This window comes from Thamnophis elegans, chromosome 8 (genome assembly GCF_009769535.1).
Source record: "Thamnophis elegans isolate rThaEle1 chromosome 8, rThaEle1.pri, whole genome shotgun sequence".
NCBI classification, from domain to species: domain Eukaryota; kingdom Metazoa; phylum Chordata; class Lepidosauria; order Squamata; family Colubridae; genus Thamnophis; species Thamnophis elegans.
In genome coordinates, this window is record NC_045548.1 from 74,951,442 (window position 1) to 74,974,000 (window position 22,559).

General features: G+C 43.4%; 3 protein-coding genes across 3 annotated transcripts; all 3 read right to left on the reverse strand.

Moving 5' to 3' along the window:
* Positions 1 to 215: 215 nt before the first annotated feature.
* Positions 216 to 2,076, reverse strand: LOC116512043 (proto-oncogene Mas-like). The gene is made up of 3 exons (XM_032222319.1): positions 2,016 to 2,076; positions 1,392 to 1,452; positions 216 to 1,242 (listed from the first exon to the last, which is right to left on the reverse strand). The coding sequence occupies exons 1-3, from the start codon at positions 2,074 to 2,076 to the stop codon at positions 234 to 236; spliced, it is 1,131 nt and encodes a 376-aa protein (XP_032078210.1). The 3' UTR covers positions 216 to 233.
* An 8,731-nt stretch (positions 2,077 to 10,807) lies between these two features.
* LOC116512044 (proto-oncogene Mas-like) lies at positions 10,808 to 12,872 on the reverse strand. Its single transcript, XM_032222320.1, has 2 exons — positions 12,865 to 12,872; positions 10,808 to 11,831 (listed from the first exon to the last, which is right to left on the reverse strand). Exons 1-2 carry the CDS (start codon positions 12,870 to 12,872, stop codon positions 10,808 to 10,810), a joined length of 1,032 nt encoding a protein of 343 aa, XP_032078211.1.
* A 7,874-nt stretch (positions 12,873 to 20,746) lies between these two features.
* Positions 20,747 to 21,661, reverse strand: LOC116512045 (mas-related G-protein coupled receptor member H-like). Its single transcript, XM_032222321.1, has one exon. It carries the CDS (start codon positions 21,659 to 21,661, stop codon positions 20,747 to 20,749), a length of 915 nt encoding a protein of 304 aa, XP_032078212.1.
* Positions 21,662 to 22,559: the final 898 nt, after the last annotated feature.

The following is a 22,559-nucleotide window of genomic DNA, read 5'->3' on the forward strand; positions in this document are numbered from 1 at the left end:
GATAGAGAGAGAGAGAGAGAGAGAGAGAGAGATAAATAAAGAAAGAAAGAAAGAAAGAAAGAAAGAAAGAAAGAAAGAAAGAAAGAAAGAAAGAAAAAGAAAACACATGGCCAGCAAGCCACTCCCACCAGGTCACATGGCTGGCAAGCCACTACCACAAAGGAGGCCACACCCACACAGTAGGTTCGAAAAAAATTTGAAACCCACCACTGACATGCAATATTTATGACTCTTCACAACTGGCTTTCCTTCATGGATGACGGCTCTTCTAGGCTTCCCTGCTCATCCTTGAAGACTCTTTGCAAAGCAACCTTGTAAGATGCTCTGGGCTGACCTTTCCCCCTCTTCTTCCTCCCCACTAAGAAATAAAGGAGTGGGTTGATGCTGCTGTTGAGAGCGGCACATCCTATCCCAATGATTAGGAGGAGGGGCTTATAGGAACCAAAATGTTCCATGGTGTAAAAGACATTCATTGGGAGAGAGAAAAGGAGGAAGCAAAGGAGAGCCAGAAAGATGGTGGTGAGAAGCTTCCTTTGATTGCGTTGCATTTTAGACCTTATGTAAATCGAGAGGGTCACAGTAGACACAACCATGAAAGGCGTGCAAAGCAATCCATTGACAACAAGCTGGTAAAACAAAGGGGACCTTCCATAGGTCCTGGTCAGGTGGAGAATGAAGTGCACCGCAGAGAGCAGGAAGGAGAGGATCCAGATGAGGCCACAAACAAGACTGGGCAAATATGGAGGACGATGGCAGCGATGCCAGACTGGGAAGTGAACAGCCAAACATCTGTCCAGGCTGATGGCTGTCAGCAGAAACTGGCTGGCAGAATAGGTGAAGAAAAAGAACTCAAAAAGTAAGAAGAAAAAGGCATTGAGAATGTAGGTTCTGTGACTCAGAGTAAACACCGACACAAATATTTCTGCCATAACGAGGGATGTGAGGACCCCAAAATCAGCGATGGAGAGATTCAGGATGAAGGTGGTGAAAGGATTCCTCTTAATGGAAAAGGCCAGGAGGTGAATTGTCCTTCCGTTTCCCAGCAGGCCCAAAATGCAAATAAGGGCAATGAAGCCATTGAGAAGGTTTTGTGTTACATTATCAAACAGTTGGTCATAAGGAGAAGAAAACAGTTCTGGTATTTTGGAAACATTTGAAGCAGTTCCATTAGTATTGAAAGGGAGGTCAACTGGTTCATATCCACTCCCAGGATTTAGAAGAGGTTCAAAATCATTCTGTATCCTAATAACACAAAGAAACAAAGAGAGAATCAGTCCTTGGTAGTGAAATACATACGTACTGTAGGAAGTCTCACCCCTTTCCCAGATTAAAATACTCTTTATTCTTAAAATTAGGAAGAGGCAGAATATTTTGTATCATAATTTACTTACACGTGTATTCCGTGTACCACAGCAGGCACGTTCTGTTGTATTATTGTGTTTGATCCACTACCTACAGACGCAATTATAGTAAGTCATTATTTTGATCAATAACACCAGGCAGCAAAAATGCTGGTGTGCTTTAGAAACTCCATCCATACATTTTTCTTTCTCCCTGAATGGGAATCTGTGAATGTATAAATAAAATAATCTCCAGTAGGTTTTTTTTTATTGCTGTCATTGCTCAGATGGTGATTAGACAATAAGCAGTTTTTGTGATCTTGTGATCCTCTAAACTTCCCCTGAATTGTTTAACTTGATAATTCAAAATATATTTTTAAAAGGGCTCATTTTGAAAAGTAAAATAAAAAAGAGGTTAACTCCATCCTTTTTGTCCTTCCAAAGGACAATTCTTGGAGGATGTCATCTGCAGGGAGAGACAGAGTATTGATATTCTCAAATATCTTAGTTTATGAATAATTCTATCAAAAGCCATTTTGTGAATGCACCAGAGGTGGCTTAGTCCCGGTTCGGACTGGTTTGGGTGAACCGGGAGTGGAAATTGGGCCTGGGTTGCCAAACTGGTAGTCACAGCTGGCTGGCCACACCCCCGAACGAGACCACTCCTACACTCACCCTGTCTCGCCTTCACTACGTAGATCCACAGAATTGCCATCTCCTGACTACAAACATTCATGCTACTCTAGCCCCCCACCCCCACCCCACCAGCCAGCATCTCCCGAAGCCACCGCCATTGCATCCGAGCTAGCTTTTGCATGCTGGAGAGGGTAGGAGAAGAGGGCGTGGCAGGAGAGGGCAGTGGAAGCAGGAGGAGAGGGAGGCGGGAGGAGAGGTCAGTGGCTGTGGGAGGAGAGGATGGTGGCAGGAGAGAGCAGTGGGCTCATCTGCAGCCTGGACAAGCCGAGGAACTGCGGGGAGCATCCCACATGTTTAACCTCCCTCTCTGCCAGCTGCAGCCAGAGCCCCACCTGGTCAGCTGGGTAGTTGGCTTGGAAAGCAGCAAGTCAGCGGGAGAATGGGTTGGCAGCCGGGACCGGCCTGGCCTCCAATGCTGCATCCAGCAGAGGCAGCAGTGGGAAGCAGTAATGGAAGTGAGCCCCGGGCTGACATCCCTACCTCCTTTCTCCGCGAGTCGGCTTGGGGGACAGCCAACCTCCCGTACCACTGTGCCCTTCACTCACCATCCACATGGAGCCCTTGCCAGTGGGGCGCCCCTATCTCACCCCTCATGTGCCCCCCCTCCCTTCTGGCTGCAGCCCAGGGTCTGCCTGGTCAGCTGAGCCACCGGCCAGGAAAGTGGTGGGTGAGCAGGTGAGCAGGCAGGTGAGTGGGCAGCCTGGACTGGACTGGCTTCCAACACTCTGTCTTGCAGGGGAGGCGGCAGCAAGAAGTAAGGGAAGTGAGCCCCAGGCTGGCATCTCTGCCTCCTTCCTCTGAGAGCCAGCTTGGAGGACAGCCAGCCTCCCTTGCCACTGCGTCCTTCCCTCGCTGTCCATGTGGAGCCTCTGCCACTGGGGTGCTTCCCATTTCACCCCATACATGCCCCCCTCCATGCTGGCTGCAGCCTGGGCCCCACCTGGTCAGCTGGGGGGGGCAGCTGGGAAAGCAGCGGGCAGGCGGGCAGCTGGCTGGGACAGGCCTGGCCTCCAATGCTCCATCCGGCAGGGACAGTGGAGGCAAGCAGTAAGGGAAGTGAGCCCCAGGCTGGCATCCCTGCCCTCTTCCTCTCAGAGCCAGGGCAGCGAGGAAAGTGAGGCTTCCTTGCCAGCCTCCCAGCTGGCAAAACAGAAACGTTTGCTGGTTTTGTGGTGGTGGCTATGTTTGTGACTGATTGGTAGTGTGTGTGAGTGACGTCAAGTTAGCCATGTCCACTCAGTCACATGCTCCCCCATCTAGCCACACCCACAGAACTGGTAGTAAAAAAATTTTTTTCTCTGTCTCTTCTTTTATTTCATTTTCATTTTCCTTTTTATACAATCACTTATATACTGTGCAATTAAGAGAGCAATCATCTTCTATTCCACCATGGAAAACCAACATAACACTTCAATCCTCCATACACCCTTTCTTCTCCCCCTCCAACTTTCATTTCTCCCCTCCAACATTCCCCTCTTCTACTTCCCCTCCCCCTCAGACATTCCTTTCTCCCCTTCCCACCATCTCACCCTCCTTACATTCCCCTCTCACTCCCTCTTGACTCCTCCCTCTTCTTTCCCTCTACTCCTCGCTTCGGTGTATTTCTACTATTCATTAATCTATTCAATTTGTATTTCACACTAAAATTATAAGAAAAGAAAAAAAAAAGGGAAAAGAAAAGTAAAAGAAAAAAAAAAGAAAAAAGAGCAACAGTACACAAGTGCATTCTTATTATTTTGAAAATTGAAACTATATCTCCACCCTCCCCCCCCTCCCCCCCATGAACCCCCCTCCCTAACCCCCTTCCGACTTCCCAGATCCCATTCCCGGCATAACTCTTTATCAAGCACAGTCTGGAGTATATTAAAACCAAATAGAAAAAAATAAAAGAAAAAAGAAAGGAATAAAAAAAAAACAAAAAAAAGAAAAAAGGGAAAAATCAATAAACTCTCTTTTTACTGGTAGTAAAAAATTTTGAAAGCCACCCCTGGAATGCACCCATTGAATGTTTTACAGATTAAAAGGTTGACAGAGTTGGAAGGGACCTTGTAGGATATCTAAGCTAACCCCCCACCTAAGCAGGAAACCCTACACCATTTCTGAAAAATGACTGTCCAATCTCTTCTTTCCAAGCTTCCAGTGATAAAAATGCTGATGCAATCCCCAATCTCAGGAGGAAATGGAAAACAGGAACCCATGATTTAGTTTCCCTTTTGGAATAAGCTCACAAAGCATTAGGAAAGATTTTTGTTAACAGTAGTACCCACAAAGGAAAGGGAATTTTATATATAATGTAGTTTTATGCTGTTCATACCTGATGCATAATCAAATTGCTCCTCCATTATGCAAAAGAGTTCAAATCCGTGGATAAGGTGGACCACCTGGAAATGCAAATATTAACAGAAAAGAAACTTCTGATTGATAAAATGGCTGAAACAAACTCTGTTCTTGGGAAACCAAAGTCATTGTCAGTTTGCCATCCACACAAAATAGGTGTAAACTTTCCTACCTTTCAATCTCTCTCTATATATAAATGGCTGTGTGTGTGTCTGTGTGTGTGTTCCAGAATACCTCTAGCAATTTCAACCAAACTTAATACACAAATGGCTTACTCTCTGGAAACAAATACTTTGCGGGTAAGACCCCCCTAACACCCCTCGGGGTCTGTATTCTGTTAAGATACAGCCTCTTGTGCCTTAAAATGACTTCTGCCATACTGCCATTAAGTGGCTTCTATTGTACAGTGTAGTGGAGTTGCCATGTTAATGATTTCACAGTTCACACAAGAAGGCTCCCTCTGGTAAGGGGGAAAATCCAACATTAGAAATCATGTCTAATACAGCATAAGGATAACTAAATAAATACAACCTTCTCTAGGTGGTTTACATAGTCAGCATATTCTCCCCAAAAATCTGGGTACTCATTTTAACGACCTCCAGAGGATGAAAGGCTGAGTCAACCTTAAGCCAGTGAGGTTCGAACTGCTGGCAGTGGGCTGAGTTAGCTTGTAATACTGCATTCTATTCCCTTCACCACCATGGCTCTTCAACAGATATTAAGGTTCACTGAAGCCAGGGATGAGAAGATGGTATCATACCATTGTGCAAAAAAAATATGCTGTTAAATTGAGTTCCATTATGGGCCAGAGGATCCTGCTGGATTAGCTGATCCCATACTAGTTTATTACCTGCAAATAATCCTTTTTGAGACCAGGGTAGGACTAGGAGTCCATACTAATTAGCCCTGTCCTGGCCTCAAAAAGGGACATTTTGTAGATAATAAATGACCTCAACCAAAACTCCTGTTTGCAGACATACCTGGCGATGATAGGAGGAATCTCCAGATGGAATCAGCTGGTCTCGTTTGGAATCGAAGGAGGAGATCTTTTTCTGATGAATCTGATGAATCCTGTTAGCTTGCACTTGATGGAGTTACTGTCCGAAAGAGTATTTAAGTTGGACCAAGCTGCAAACTTTCTCACATGAGTAAAAAGAATTTGTGCGACGTACTTTCCTGAATTTGGCAACTTCAATTGTTATTGCGTAAGGTATGCAAAAATAATTATTTAAAATAGGACATCTTAAAGAAGAAGTAACCAAATTTGCCAGACTGAGATTCAGCCTAACAGGAACTTTAGTCTGCTTAGTAAGGCACCATGAAGCGATACTAAGTCTAAGTGCTATTGCTAAATTTCTGGAGTCCAGGCTACTTAAAGGAGGAATATCTTATGGCAGCAATTGTTAACTGTGACGGCAATTTTCTTTTATTATTTATGAAGTTTGTACGCTGCATATATCACTGTTAAAGTGACTCTGAGGAAACTGCATCGGATGAACCAGCAGAATTTCAATCCCAAGAGGCACCAAACCAGGAATCACCAGAAGCTTCGTGCCAAAAATGGGCACTATCAGAACATCTTCCACCAGAAGATAGTGAAACATGGCATTCAAACCCTGGACCTCAGGGATTAGAGCAGAGTGTGAATTTTGCAATGGACGGGGCCTCTCACAGCCATTTTCTCTGATTCTCAGTGTCAGCCCTGACACTCTCGGAGGCTCGGGGCTCCCATTCCGCTGGTGGGGAGATTCGTGACTGGGGCGTTTCGTGACTTGGATGTCTACTGTGCCACACTTGTTTCCCTGCCATGCCAAGAGCTTGAAGGACCTTTGGATCCTGCAGTGACTTTCATATGGAATGGCACCAGTGCAGGCATGGCAATGTAAACCAGCATGGTTGTTCACACCATTGGAGTATATTGGGTTTATTGCGTGCATGTAGGAGAGGGCGGGGCACAGGAGGGTTTAAATAGTGGAGGGAAGTACAGAATGACAGGATTTACTTTAATTCACCTGTGTTTGGCACTGTGGATTTGTTGGATGTACCAGTACAGGCTTATAAAGATTAAATTTGCCACAAACTACCTCCTTAGTCGTCTTGTTTATTTTCTTTGCCTGAAGAGAATCGGACAGTCAGATTGACACACTCTGGGGCGAGGAGGGAGCTTCGGGATGTCAGACTAGATGTCAACAACGTTTTGTCCCGTGGGAACCAAGGTCATCCCAACAGGTGCTGGGGGTAGGCTAGAAGAGGCTGCCGAGGAGATGCCAAAGATGCCTTCCTGGGCCACGTGACAAGGAGGGAGGGAGCTGTCTATTCTTTCATTATCCTGAAAGCGTGGGAACTAGCCAGAGCTGCTTTTGCATTTCAAACATGCCGAAATGACGCATTCAATAAAGCAGTTCTTTGAGAAAGCCGAAGGTCTCTGAATTGTTGAATTCACTTAACAATGGTGATACCAAAGGTCGTAAAATGGGCCAAAGTCAACTTGACCAACGTTTCACTTAGCAACAAGAAAAAAATTGGGCTCAATTGTGCTGGTAAATCGAAGACTACTTTCATTGTGCCAGTGCCTGGAAGCTGTCAGGGTCTGGATGGGAATGAACAAGCTTGCGCTCAACCCTGACAAGACTGAGTGGCTTTGGATGCTGCCCCCCAAAGATAGTCCAGATATTCCACCTTTAAACCTGGGGGGGGTGAAATCTTACACCCATCAGAGAGGGCCCGCAACTTGGGTGTTCTCCTGGATCCACAGCTGACACTAGAACACCATCTGTCAGCTGTAACCAGGGGAGCTTTTGCCCAGGTTCGCCTGGTGCACCAGTTGCGGCCCTATCTGGACCGGGAGGCACTCCAAATGGTCACTCACACCCTCGTCACCTCAAGACTCAACTACTGTAACGTGCTCTATATGGGGCTGCCCTTGAAAAGTATTTGGAGACTACAATTGGTCCAGAATGCAGCCGCGCGAGCGATACTGGGTGTACCTAGATACACCCATGTTACACCTATCCTCCGTGAGCTGCACTGGCTCCCTATTGGTCTCCGAGCACGATTCAAAGTGCTGGTTATTACCTTTAAAGCCCTACATGGCCTAGGACCTGGATATCTCCATGACTGCCTCCTGCAACATACCTCCCAGCGCCCAATAAGATCTCACAGGGTGGGTCTTCTCCGGGTGCCGTCGACTACACAATGTCATCTGGCGGCTCCTCGGGGGAGAGCCTTCTCTGTAGCTGCCCCGGCCCTATGGAATGATCTACCCCCTGAGATCCGGACCCTCCCCACTCTCTCGGCCTTCCGAAAGTCTGTTAAGACCTGGCTGTTCCGGCAGGCCTGGGGCTGCTGATCTTCATTTGAGCTTCAGCCCCATTAAGATCGAATGCATGTTGTGTCTTTTTGAATTCTCTTTGTTTTATATTTTAAATTCTTTTAATACTTCTTAAACTGTTTTTATGTATGCCGCCTGGAGTCCTTCGGGATTGGGCGGCATACAAATCCATTAAAATTGAAATTAAATTGTATTATTTTTGATGCTTCATTCTAACCACAACGTTTAGGGGATCCTGGCCAGCTCTCAGGCATACAAGATATACTAGGCTCCAGTGGTGGGATTCAGCCAGTTCACACCTATTCGGGAGAACCGGTTGGTAACTTTCTAAGTAGTTCAGAGAACCGATTGTTGGAAGAAATCTCCTTTTGTTTTTTTTCCCACTTTACAGGGCTCATCCTGTAAGGAAGGCAGGAAGGAAACATTCTGGTGATGTTTCTAGCCTAATCTTTATTGCTCTGCTTACAGAAACTGCCTTTCTGCTTAACCCTTCTTACATTGTAACAGCTAAGGCGAGCACCCATCGATGTGAGTGACTTTAAGTTGGCCACGCCCACTCAGTCACATGACCACCGAGCCCCACCTGCCCAGATGGTCATTAGGGCAGAGAACCGGTTGTTAAATTATTTGAATCCCACCACTGCTGGGCTCCATATGGCTACAGCCTCCCCGTTTCCAATATTTACAAGGAAACACGGAGATTTCTTTGCCTTTCACCTTTTAGTTGCATTTCTCTTTGGCTTGGTTGGGTTCATTACTCAGAACCTTGACACAGAGAGCAAAGCAATGAAGCTCAGTAAGGCTCCTTGCCAAACAGGGAGCCACTCCCTTAACTGGGAAGAGCTGAGTGCAGTTGGATTTAAGTAAGAGTCCTGACCAGTCCAGTTTCTGTGTGGGAAACAATGATCTCATCCCCTGTGCTGATGTGTTATTATAGTGTATTGTTTTTTTAAAAAACCTCCTGCCCGTAAATTCTGACGTTTCGACTGGCTGGCAAATCTCGGCTGCCTGGGTGATGGGTAGATGTTGACTTCCGTTTTCTGTGTTCCTGTGGAATACAGTGAAACTATCTACACAGGATTCCTTTCCTAGTGGCTTTGTTGATTAATATTTCCTTTCTTCTTCTGCAGTTTATTTCTTCAATAGTTCAGTAAATTACTTTTAGTTCATAACAGCAAGTGTATCAGTTTGAAACCAAAAGAACAACAGCAAGTATCTTAATGAAAAACAGTGGTGAGATCCTACCGGTTCGGACTGGTTCGACTGAACAAGTAGCAGCTTGGCTGCCTGGATCGCTGGATCTTCAAGGATGCCACACTCGGTGGCATGCTGTGGGCATGCTGTAGGAAACGGGGGGGGGGGGTTGGATGGAGACACATGGCACAGTTCCACTCTACCACCCAGCTGATCTTCAGCACCAAGAGCTGTTTCCAAGCTGCCAATCCTTTCCCTCTGCCCGCAGAGTTCCCAAAAGAAAATAATCCAGGATTCAACTGTGGGGCATAACCATCTAATAGTCGAGAGCAGGAAATCAAGAACAATGCAACAATTTGCTTAGAATAGTTTCTTTATTGCTGTTTTTTGTGTAGAGACAGGAATCTTGCCTGACTAAAGCACAGTCTGAAGAGCTATCAGATAAATCCTATGAGAGTTTTAGAGAGAATCCCTGAGCCTCTTTCTGCACACCAATGACTCAAGGCTGATTTGCCTTTTAACTCCTTGAGAAAGAGGCCTTCCCTCCAATTTCCATAACATAAATCAAATTAAATATTTATTTTGGTCATAGATCAGAATGAAAGGGGTTAGAGCGCAAAAAAGAGCTGAAAAAATATAAAATACAAAAAGTGAAAAAAATATTTTGGGAAACAAATATCTATATTTAACTATTTATCTACAGTTACATTTATATGTCTATATGTCTATTTCTCTATATGTCTATCTCTGACTACCTCTACCATCTCTATCTCTATCATCTCTATCTCTCTCACTCTCAATATCTATTTCTATATGATCTATATCTATATCTCTATATCATCTATATCTATCTATCTATCTATCTATCTATCTATCTATCTATCTATCTATCTATCTATCTATCTATCTATCTATCTATCTATCTAGAGCCGAGGTGGCTCAGTGGTTAAATGCAGCACTGCAGGCTACTTCAGCTGACTACAGTTCTGCAGTTCGGCTGTTCAAATCTCACCGGCTCAGGGTTGACTCAGCCTTCCATCCTTTCGAGGTGGGTAAAATGAGCACCCAGATTGTTGTTGGGGGCGATATGCTGACTCTGTAAACCGCTTAGAGAGGGCTGAAAGCCCTATGAAGCGGTATATAAGTCTAACTGCTATTGCTATTGCTATCTATCTATCTATTTATTTATTATGTGCAGGACTGTAACTTCATTTCTTGTATCCCTACAATTTATATTGATATTGTTTCCTGATTGCTTATTTTTATTGTATGACTATCATTAAGTGCTGTACCTTATGATTCTTGATGAATGTATCTTGTCTTTTTGTGTATACTGAGAGCATATGCACCAAAGACAAATTCCTTGTGTGTCCAATCACACTTGGCCAATAAAGAATTCAATTCAATTCAATCTGTCTATCATATCTGTCCCTCTGGCTCTCTGTGTCTGTCTGATTGTCTGTCTGTCTGTCTGTCTCTATCTATCTATCTATCTATCTATCTATCTATCATCTATCTATCATCTATCTATCTATCTATCTATCTATCTATCTATCTATCTATCTATCTATCTTATATCTATCAACACATATATCCTCACAACAAATCCTTAAAAAATCTTTGTATTTCAAAAAAAGCCATACAAAATTAAGAATATAAACCCAGAAGAGATTTATGAATGAAAAGGAAAGATTACTAAAAAGAGTAATATTTGGAGTTGCAGGAGGGAAGGCTTACTATTACAGAAGCTACATATATTTAGTCAAAAAATAAAGCCACTAATTAAACATATAATGTGCTTATCATCAATAATAAACATATTATAAAATATAATTGAGTGTCTGAAATGTTTCAAGATCAAAAAGGTCACATTTTGTGTTAAACAGCAATATGCAATATTTATGACTCTTCACACCTGGCTTTCCTTCATGTTTGCCTGCTCTTCCAGGCTTCCCTGCTCATCCTTGAAGACTCTTTGCAGAGCAACCTTGTAAGATGCTCTGGGCTGACCCTTTCCCCCCTTCTTCCTCCCCACTAAGAAATAAAGGAGTGGGTTGATGCTGCTGTTGAGAATGGCACATCCTATCCCAATGGTCATGAGGAGGAGATTATGTCTATCAAAATATTCCATGGCATAAAAGACATTCATTGGGAGAGAAAGCAGGAGGAAGCAAAGGAGAGCCAGAAAGATGGTGGTGAGAAGTTTCCTTTGATTGCGTTGCATTTTAGACCTTATGTAAATCGAGAGAGTCACCGTAGACGCAACCATGAGAGGTGTGCAAAGTAAACCATTGACAATCAGCTGGTGAACCAAAGGTGACTTTCCAATAGTCCTGGTCTGATGGAGAATGAAGTGCACCGCAGAGAGCAGGAAGGAGAGGATCCAGATGAGGCCACAAACAAGGGGAGACAGATAGGATGGACGATGGCAGCGATGCCAGAGAGGGAAGAGGACAGCCACACACCTGTCCAGGCTGATGACCATCAGCAGAAACTGGCTGGCAGAATAGGTGAAGAAAAAGAACTCAAAAAGTAAGAAGAAAAAGACATCGACAGTGTATGTTCTTTCACTCAGAGTAGACACTGACACAAATATAGCGGCAGTAATGAGGGATGTGAGGACCCCAAAATCAGCGATGGAGAGATTCAGGATGAACGTGGTGAAAGGATTCCTCTTAATGGAAAAGGCCAGGAGATAAATTGTCCTTCCATTTCCCACCAGGCCCAAAATGCAAAATAGGGCAGTGAAACCATTGAGAAGATTACATGTTAAATTATCAAACTGTTGACCACAAGGGGAAGAGAAATTTTCTGGTATTATAGAAACATTCGGAGTAATTCTAGTTGTATTGAAATGAAAGTTGACCGGTTCATCGGGTAAGTCATCAGGTACATAACCACTCCCAGAAATTTCAATAGATTTCTCCTGTATCCTAATAACAAAAGGAGACAGAAAGAGAATCAGAGTGAAATACATACATATAGTAGAAGGCCCACCCTCTTCCCAGATTAAAATATAATTTATTTTTAATATTACAAAGAGGCAGAATATGATTAGGGAACTGGAGGCTAAAACATAGGAAGAACGGTTGCAGGAACTGTGTATGTCTAGTTCAATGAAAAGAAGGACCAGGGGAGACATGATAGCAGTCTTCCAATATCTCAGGGGTTGCCACAAAGAAGAGGGAGTCAAGCTATTCTCCAAAGCACCTGAAGGCAGGACAAGAAACAATGTGTGGAAACTAGAGGTGGGTTCCTACCAGTTCGCACCGGTTCGGTAGAACTGGTTTGTCAAATCTACCGAACCGGTTAGAAGAGGTTCCATCAGTGGACCTGGAAAGCAGGCCACACCTATGGAAGAGATTCCAAAAAATTTTGAAACCCACCACTGGTGGAAACTAATCAAGGAGAGAACAACTTAGAACTAAGGAGAAATTTCCTGACAGTTAGAACAATTCATCAGTGAAACAACTTGCCTCCAGAAGTTGTGAATGCCCCAACACTGGAAGTTTTAAGAAGAGGTTGGATAGCCATTTGTCTGAAATGGTAGTTTCCTGCCTAGGCAGGGGGTTGGACTAGAAGACCTCCAAGGTCCCCTCCAACTCTGCTATTATATTCTATGTTTTCTCAAAGGAGAAATGGAGAGACAACTTCTTAAAGAGGAAACATGGCCACAGTCTTCTTGCCTAGGAAAACAGTCTCAAGGAGAAGAGCCTGGCCTTTTGGGATGTAGATTTTGTATCCATGCAGAAAGACTGGGACACTCTATGCATAAACAGAACACCTTCAGTCACAGCTCTGGAGCTGATTGGATTAATTTACATCTCCCCACCCAAATTCTAAGGACAGGACAGGACCTTTAGGGTTTAATAGGCTTCACCCACAACCATTAGAATAGCAAAAGACACAAGATTCATTCCACAACTCCTTGGAGAGTCTTAATCAGTCCCCTATCCATCCGCTCACTCGACCATTTTGTGAGCGACCTGAGAAACATGGCTGCTGTCACTGAAGTTTCTGGAAACCAAATAAACAGAATCCATTTTTCCAATCAGCCAACCTCCATTTTATTTCCAGCGCCTTTTGGAAGCAGTGGATTTTTCTTCCCACATGACACACACACACACACACACACACAAACACATGCACACACTTTTTAACTTACACATATCAATACATATCTGCTGTTTGACCACGGGATGTTAATTACAGCCCTAAAATTAAAGTTTCTTCCAAGATTGGAGAATTGCTACACTCAGTAGTGACCAAAGCTTCTATGCAAAATCTCTCAAAGTGTATTTCAGTAGAAGTGCCACCAATTAGTCATTGTGGTTGAGGGCAGAGTGGGGTTACCTGGTATTTGAACAGGCAAAGGGCAACACAAAGAATTGGATTGTAACTTGTTGTGGGCCAGCAGGAGCCGTTGGAGCTGCCAGCAGACTCTGACAGCGAGGGGCCCTATGAATCGGCTCTGGAGGATGTGGAGGACCCTGGACAGGGTTCCGACTCTGAGCAGGGCGCAGAGAGGCTGGGTGGCCACCAGGAGGCGCCTGAGCCTTGCACCAGTGGGGAGGAGTGAGTTGTTCCTGGATGCCTGGCACCGGAGAGCTAATAGGCGTAAAGAACAATTACGCAGTTACAGGAGGTAATTGCACTCAGCTGCTTTCCAGACTATAAAAGGAATGCTTGTGCACACGCCCCTTTTGCAGAAGTCAACGCATTAACGAATGTTGGAGAACAGTATTGTGAGCTTGGCAGGATGGATTGCTGCCAAGGCTTATCTGTGCTGGATTGCTGTCCAGGCTTGTCTGTGCCGGTTTGCTGCCAAGGACCTGTCTGTCTGTTAATAAATTCCGTAAAGTATCTTTGACTCGGAGTGTGTTGGTGTGGAACGAGGGGGGGTCAGAACAGCAACTCATGAAGTGTTTCATATTTACATTCATTAGAGAATAAGGGACTGCAAGTGTGCCAACAGGACCCAATTGGAAAGGCACTTTGAGCTGGATTTGTTAGTGTTAGAAGTTAGCTTTCAGAGTGCAATTGATTAAGATCTAGTCAATTTCAGTCAGTTTTTTAACTGTAATAAGTATAGTTAGCATTTATTAAAGAAAAGCTGCTCACTTTGATTTTCAAAAAGTCAGACCATTTAAAGCTACATCTGTCAGATGGAGGAATTAAGGACAACAAATAGCACATGTCCACCTTGTGACAGATGTCTGTAGACTAGAGAAAGTTATAATCAAAGATTCTGGAGAATCTGAGGTTGCTGCTATGTTTCCCAAGGAAAGAAATAAGATTGTGGGCCTGTAGGTGGGCCCCATATGTGACATTTGTCTTATGATCATGAAAGTCCCATGGATTTCAGCAAAGACCAACAAAGCTGGAATGTTCTCCTGATCATGTAAAGAGTTCATATGGAGAGTTGAGCAGCCTCCACCACAGAAGATTCCCTTCAAAATAAGGGGGTCCTGTTCCAGCAGTCACCAATGGGCAGAGCACCAAAGAAATTTTCCTTTTGGAATATTATAAAACAACTGGATGGCTAACTTCATCCCTGAAAATAAAATATTTTGTATCATAATATACTCACTCGTGGAATCTCTGCCAAAGACCAGGTGACCATGGAGGTGAGTTTTTAATATCTATTTTTGGGATTGATGCATTACCTAAGGAATCAATTATAGTATTATTTTATTTATTATAGTCATTATTTTGATCAAAACAACAGGAAGCAAAAATGCTAGCGTGCTTTAGAAACTCATTCCATACACAGTTGTTTCTTTCTGAATGGGAGTCTGTGAATGTATAAATAAAATAATATCCAGTAGGTTTTTTTCCCCTCTGTCATTTCCCAGGTGATTATTAGTCAAGAATCAGTCTTTGTGATCCTCAAAGCTGCCCCAGAATTATTTAGATAATTATTTCAAAACATTTTCCAAAAATGCTCATTTTGAAAAGCAAACTATTCCCCTGCTCCCACTTGTTTTTCCTTCATTTTCAGAAATGCTTTTGGGCCTCTAATCGTTTTTCACCTAATTAAAGGAGAACAAAGTGGTTGACTCAGTGGTGAAATTCATTTGTTTTTAACTACCGGTTCTGTGGGTGTGGCTTGGTGGGCGAAGTGTGGCTTGGTGGGTGTGGCAGGGGAAGGATACTGCAAAATCCCCATTCCCTCCCCACTCTGGGGACAGCCAGAGGTGGCATTTGCCGATTCTCCAAACTACTCAAAATTTCCACCACCAGTTTGCAGAACCTGATGGATTTCACCCCTGGCTTGACTTCATTCTTTGTGTCCTTCTGAAGAATAATTCTGGGCCTGCAGGAAAGGACAGCTGTCAGTGTTTCAATATTCTTAAATTCTCCATAGGACTTAGTTTATGGATAATTCCATCGGAAGCCATTTTGTGAATTCACCCACTGAATGTTTTCAAAATGCCCACACAATCCCCAACCTCAAAAAGGGAGGGGACAACAGGAATTCATGATTCGGTGATAGCGTTTCAATTTTGAAATAAGCTCACAAAGCATTATGAACCTTTGAGGTTTTCCTTATCAGTAAGTAGCCACAAATGAAGGAAAATGTATAGATAATATAGTTTTCATGATGTTCATACCTTGTGAGTAATTCGATTGCGGCAACATTGTGCAAAAAGTGTTGTTTGCCCACTTAGAAGAGTTCACGTCCGTGGAGAAGGTGGACCTCTTGGGACCCTGTAATTTAAAGGGATTTAAACCACAATAACACACAATAGATACAAACTTATATGCTAAAGTGCTCTAAACTTGATTGCAGAAAATACGACTTCAGCAACAGAGAGGTCAATGCCTGGGATGTGTTACCTGACTCTGTTGTTACATCCCCAAAACCCCCAAACTCTAACCTTAGACTGTCTACTGTCAACCTCACCCCATTCCCAGGAGGTCCTTAAAGGGGGCGTGCATAAGCGCACCAGCAACTACTGTCCCTGTCTTACTGTCCCCCCTTATTTGTACCCATTTCCTGTATTCATCATCGTGTGTATACTTATATCTGTTATCTCATTCATGCTTGACACAATAAGTAAATAAATAAAAATAATTATTAAAAGAAAGCAAATGTGACTGTTCTTCTGATTGTCAAAATGGCTGGAAGAAATTGTATCCTTGGAGAATTCCAAGTCATTATTGGTTTGCCGTCCAGACAAAACAGGCGTGGCCCTTCCCACCGTGGCCCCCGCGAGCGATATCGAGTGTACCTAGATACACCTATGTTACACCTATCCTCCGCGAACTGCACTGGCTTCCAATCGGTCTCCGAATGCGTTTCAAGGTGCTGGTCATTACCTTTAAAGCCCTACATGGCCTAGGACCTGGATATCTGAGAGACCGCCTCCTGCCACATACCTCCCAATGGCCAATAAGAACTCACAGGCTGGGCCTCCTCCGGGTGCCGTCGACTGGACAATGCCGGCTGGTGGCCCCTCGGGGAAGGGCCTTCTCTGTAGCTGCTCCAACCCTATGGAATGATCTACCTGTAGAGATCCGGACCCTTCCCACTCTCTCGGCCTTCCGAAAAGCCACTAAAACCTGGCTATTCCGGCAGGCCTGGGGCTGTTGACCTCATGAATGAGGTCCAGCCCCACTCAGATTGAGTGCATGGTGTGTTGTTTTTAAATTGTCTCTCCTTTTCTATTTTTAAATTGTTTCTCTTTTTCTATTTTTAACTCCTTATTTTAATCTTGTTTCTGTAAGCCGCCTGGAGTCCTACGGGATTGGGCGGCATATAAATTTATTAAAAGTTAAAAGTTAAAAAAGCTTCCAATGGCCCAATAAAATGTATTTACAGTCCAATCCAAATGCAATCAATAGGTCAAGGAATATGTTACAGTAACCCTAAGAAATACATTTTTGAAAATCAGGAAAAATCTTCAAAAAATGGGGCAGTTTCTCAATGTATAACAATTAATTACATGAGAAAAGAACTCGTAAAAACATATTAAGGTTTCTTGGAGTCAGAGATGAGGAGAGTGGTGTCACACCAGTCTGGAAAATGTTGCTGTGAAATTGAGTTTAATGTCTATGGAGATTCTTAATCATCAAAATCATGATTGTCCCGAAAGTCCCATCTGGGCTGTTGCAGAAAATGACAGGCTTTAGACTTCTCAGGATACAGGAAAAGTTTATTTGGCAGCCAGGTTCAGAAAGTTAGCGAAATAGCTAACATTGCAAATTCTGAACAACTTTCATCATCAAAGCACGCGTTCTTATACATTTTCAAAGGCAGCGTAACACGGAAACACTTAACTAATTTCTTATTGATTACTTTGAGGAAGCCTTATAAGGAGATGGGGGCTTACTTCTCCTTTTGTCATAGGTACTGAGTACGTGTCAGTAAGTGAACTTTAGCTGACTCTTGTGGTCTTGTAAGTCTATTGAACTCTGCGGTTAGGCTTTTGCTTCCTGTTCTTTTGCAAACCGCAACTCTGCCTATGTGGCTTTTTACTATAGAAGTAAAGGGCCCCCGAGAGGCTGTCCAGCTTGACCCAGTAGGTTTCACACTTAATGTCCAAATCTCACTTTATGTCCTACTTTATCTCCCCCCCTTCTAGACTCTATTAATACCCACAATTGGGTCTAGCCTGTTAGATTAACAATATAAGTATGCAGAATACAGAATAGCAAAAAAGCAAGGATACAAGCAATACACATCTTAGGGCTTATCTTCCAGAATCACTTTCTCTACTTACAATTTGAATATAGGAGCTAGTATCTGAAGCTTCATCTTCCTTGAGGGTATGTGGGATTAAGCTTTCCATTAACAATAACTCCTTTTCAGCCCATATTTCTTTTACAGACCTCATAACGAGCTGTTTAACCAAGGGTATTATGCAAGGGAGGAAGGCTAAACTTGTGATTCCACATAATAAAAGCAATAGCATTTGTTTAATGCAACCTGTTCCCAGTAGCCAAGTGAACTATTCATCTGTCCCTTGCATTCTTTAACCAATTGAGGAAGCTGGGTTTTGTCGTTCTTTAAGTACCCCTTCCCCCAGACTGCTCCTGATTTATTCATAGAAGCAGCAATCTTCTCCCAGGAATACACATAGCCCACTTTTTCAGCAGTTAAAAGATCTGTGGCACACCAGTTCAGCCATTTGGCTCAGGCTTTCTTGGAATTCTTCCGACAGCTGCCTGAATTGTGTAATGGAGTGGGTCATTCCACCTACACCCATTCTAACTACAGTCCCTATTCTCAAAACGGCTAATAGTGGAATTAGGAGCGGCACTCTTTTCTGGACATGTCCCATGAGGGGTACAGGGAGGGTCTGTTCCCCACTTACCACCCATTTTAGGGAGGGGGTGTATTAGAGTGCATGTGCCAGTCCAATTGGTGAGTAAACATAGATATGCATTTCTCCCTCATAGAAAGAAAACTCCATTTTCTCCTACACATAGAAAGAAAACTCCATTTTCTCCTACACATACGCCGATGTTCACAGAGAAGGCATGGGCTCGGAGGTTCCTTTCATTAGTCCAGACTTGAAAGGTTCCTGCTAGGAACATACCAGTCAGGGACTGTAATGGAACTTCTTGATTAGGATCCATTAACTTATTCCTGAGGTCTGGTCCTTCAAAGAGATATTGCAAAAGTAAACACAAACTCCCATAGTGGGTTGTATTGAAAGCCAAACAGGAAGTCAGGGTGGTTGGAATGGCCTTGGGCAGCTTCCAGTGGTCAGATTCCCCTCCCATCGGTTAAAAACAAGTGGAGGTGGGAACAAGAAAGTGACTTTCTGTTGGAAGATCTTGTGAGCAGAGGGAGACATGCTGCGAGTCAGTTTTACGTCTACAAGGGTTTTCCTGGGGACAAGATACATTTCAGATGGGCATTGTTCCTCTGATAGGGACCCCACAGGAATGCCAGGCTCCTAATATCGTTTGATGCACAAGGAGGGTGACCCTATAATTTCTACACCAACTGCTATGGGGCCAACGATGGGGAGATGGCTCATCCCCAGTCTTTTAAGTGCATCATACAGATGTCCATGTAGCTGGGCTTCTGCCGTTCTAGTTCCCCATCTACCTCCCTTGTCAAAGAGAATCATAGCTCTGGTCATTTCCCCAAAATCTGACTCAACTGGAACAGCATTGTAAGATGCTAATTAACCAGGAATCGTTGCTTTTTATACACTTATGACTGAAGGAACTCTGTAGTCAACTGGGCTTTTGAAGTTGAATCTCCAGAGTCAAAGTCTAACTTCTCAGTCACGACACTTATGTTGACTCTCATCTTAGCTGACTCATCTTAATTCTCATCTTAACTGACTGTCACTGATAAAAGTTCCTTGCTGGATAATGAGATTAAAATCACCAGGGATATCAAAGCATTTTAAGGAATGTTTGGAATATTTGGATTTGTTCTTGCAAATGAACAGAGCAAGTTCTCTAAAAAGATGTTGAGACTCTAGAAAGAGTGAAGATGATTAAGGGACAGGAAGCTAAAACTGAGGAAGAACAGTTGCAGGAACTAGGTATGTCTACTTTAATGAAAAGAAGGACTAGGGGAGACGTGAATAGAATAGGAATAGCAGAATTGGAAGGGACCTTGGAGGTCTTCTAGTCCAACCCACTGCTCAGGCAGGAAACCCTACACCACTTCAGACAAAAGGTTATCCAACATCTTCTTAAAAAGATCCAGTGTTGGAGCATCCACAACTTCTGGAGGCAAGTTGTTCCATTGAGTGATAGTTCTAACGATTAATTGTTCTAATGATAGCAGTGTTCCAATATCTCAGGGGCTGCCACAAAGAAGAGGGAGTCAAGCTATTCTCCAGAGCACTTGAGTTCAGGACAAGACACAATGGATGGAAACTAATCAAGGAGAGAAGCAACCTAGAACTAAGGAGAAATTTCCTGGCAATGAATCAGTGGAACAACTTGCCTCTGGAAGTTGTGAATGCTCCAACACTGGAAGTTTTTAAGAAAATGTTTGAAAACCATTTGTCTGTAGTGGTGTAGGGTTTCCTGCCTAGGCAGGGGGTGGGGCTAGAAGACCTCCAAAGTCCCAACTCTGTTTATTCTATTCTAAGTATAGAAATGTGAAGGTAAGGAAAACCATTCATTCAGCTTCCCGAAGCTAATAAACAAGTACAGTTTTACCCTTTTAGCTCAGGTGAGAGAGCCGAGGTGGCGCAGTGGTTAAATGCAGCACTGCAGGCTACTTTAGCTGACTGCTAGTTCGGCAGTTTGGCTGTTCAAATCTCACCGGCTCAAGGTTGACTCAGCCTTCCATCTGTCTGAGGTGGGTAAAACGAGGACCCGGATTGTTGGGGGCAATATACTGACTCTGTAAATGGCTTAGAGAGGGCTGAAAGCCCTATGAAGCGGTATATAAGTCTAACTGCTATTGCTATTGCTATGTGCTATTTCACAAATCACCTCGACCAGGATCTGTTTGAAATTACTATGGTGACAGACTAATTTCCTAACTTCCTTGGCATTAAATTATCTAGTGATCCTGGATTTGCCAGAGAAGCTTTGTCTCAATGAATCATTCCGTCCTAACAAGGAGCTATAGAAAGACAGAAGTGAATGAGCAAGGAATGATACAACTTGTTTAAAGTTAGCTTTACAAAAGGAGAGTTAAAGTACAAGTGAGGGAAGATGCTAAAGTCTGTTAGTTTATTTTAGAATATGGTTGTTAATGTTTATACCCTATATTTGCTCTGGGAGGTTTGGGGGGGGGGAGGTTGGGGGGGGGAGAGATGGGTTCAGGGGGAGGTATATATTTGTAAAACTTTTTAAAAACTTTTAATTAGAAAAAAGAAAGAGAGAAGGTTTTTTTCCCCCTCTTGTGAAAATATTGCAACTACTCCTCAGCCTGGATGTCTGGTGGCTCACTGCTCTCTTCTTCCTCCTCCTTGAAAACTCTCTGGAGGCTAATTTTCAGGTTGTATCTCGAATGACGTTCCTTCCTTCTCCCCAGGAGAAAATAGATCAGTGGGTTAACGCTGCTGTTTAGACAGGCACATAAGTAACCATACGGAATGAAATTGAACTTCTTCTTCTGCGAAATAATATCGTTGAGATAAATGGCGCTTGGTGGAATGGAGAAGATGAGGAAGAAAAACAGGGCAAGCAGGATGGCCTTGAGAAGTTTCCCTCGCTTCTTCATTTGTAATTTGAGGTAGCCTTTGATGAAGAGAGCTAGGCTGGAGATCACTATGACTGGAATGCAAATCGAGGTAAATATGAGAATAAGGAAGTATTGTAGGTGCTTTGGGAGATCCGTAACCCGAATCAGAGTGTAATGAATTGTACAGAAGAGAATGGAGACTATCCATGAAAACACACAAAGTAGGGTGGAGAGGTGAGGTGGCTGATGACACCGATGCCAAATGGGGAAGAAGACAGCCAAACACCGGTCAATGCTAATGATTGTCAGAAGAAACTGACCAGTGCAGTAAGTGCATAGTAAAACTTCTATGATTTCTATGCAGGAATCTTCAGTAGTTAAGTGTCGGATCGCAGAGATAAACACGAACAGGAGAGTTCCGGTGTCCGCCACAGCCAAATTGAGGATATAGTGAGCAAAAGGATGCCTCTTAGTCTGGAAATGCAAAAGTCGGATGACAATTCCATTTCCAACAATCCCTGGAATACAGATGAAGATGATTAAAGAATAGATGGCTTTTCGAAGATAGTCAGGCTCAGAAATGCTGCCCTGTGTGGGTATGGTGTTCATGATATTGTGCTCAGTATTATTGTATAAAAAATGTCCCATTTCGGCATCCCGCATTTAGATGTTTGTCGTGTTGGCTGTCACCTTATTGGGGAATGAAATATATTTTGATTTTTTCCTTCCTTCCTTCCTTCCTTCCTTCCTTCCTTCCTTCCTTCCTTCCTTCCTTCCTTCCTTCCTTCCTTGTTGAGAGTTAATGATAAAGCCAGACAGTTTAGCAAACCATTCACCCTTATTTTAGGCAACAGAGATTTAATGTCATTTGCCTCTGTTTTGATTTTTCCAAGGTGGAGGATACGGAAGATTTCACAGAAAAGAATTCAGTCAATCAGAAAACAGCTGGAAAGGGCCTCCTTCCTTCCTTCCTTCCTTCCTTCCTTCCTTCCTTCCTTCCTTCCTTCCTTCCTTCCTTCCTTCCTTCCTTCCTTTCTTTCTTTCTTTCTTTCTTTCTTTCTTTCTTTCTTTCTTTCTTTCTTGGTGAGAGTTAATGATAAAGCCAGACAGTTGAGCAAACCATTCACCCTTATTTTAGGCAACGGAGATCTAATGTCATTTGCATCTGTTTTGATTTTTCCAAGGTGGAGGATATGAAAGATTTCACAGAACAGAATTCAGTCAATCAGAAAACAGCTGGAAAGGACCTTGGAGGTCTTCTAGTCCAGCCCTCTACTTAGGCAGGAGATGCTATTCAGACAAGCGACTGTCCAGTCTCTTTTTAAAATCCTCCAGTGATGATGCACCCTCAACGTCTGAAGGCAATCTCTTCCACCAGTTAATTGTCCTCACTGTTAGGAAGTTTCTCCTTAATTCCAGTGAAAAGTGCAGATTGGTTTTTAATTAGCCATTAGATTTGACTCTTCCCAAAGATTCTGATTGATCAGAATAGAGCTGGAAGGGAACTTGGAGGTCTTCTAATCCCACCCTCTTCTCAAGCAGGAGA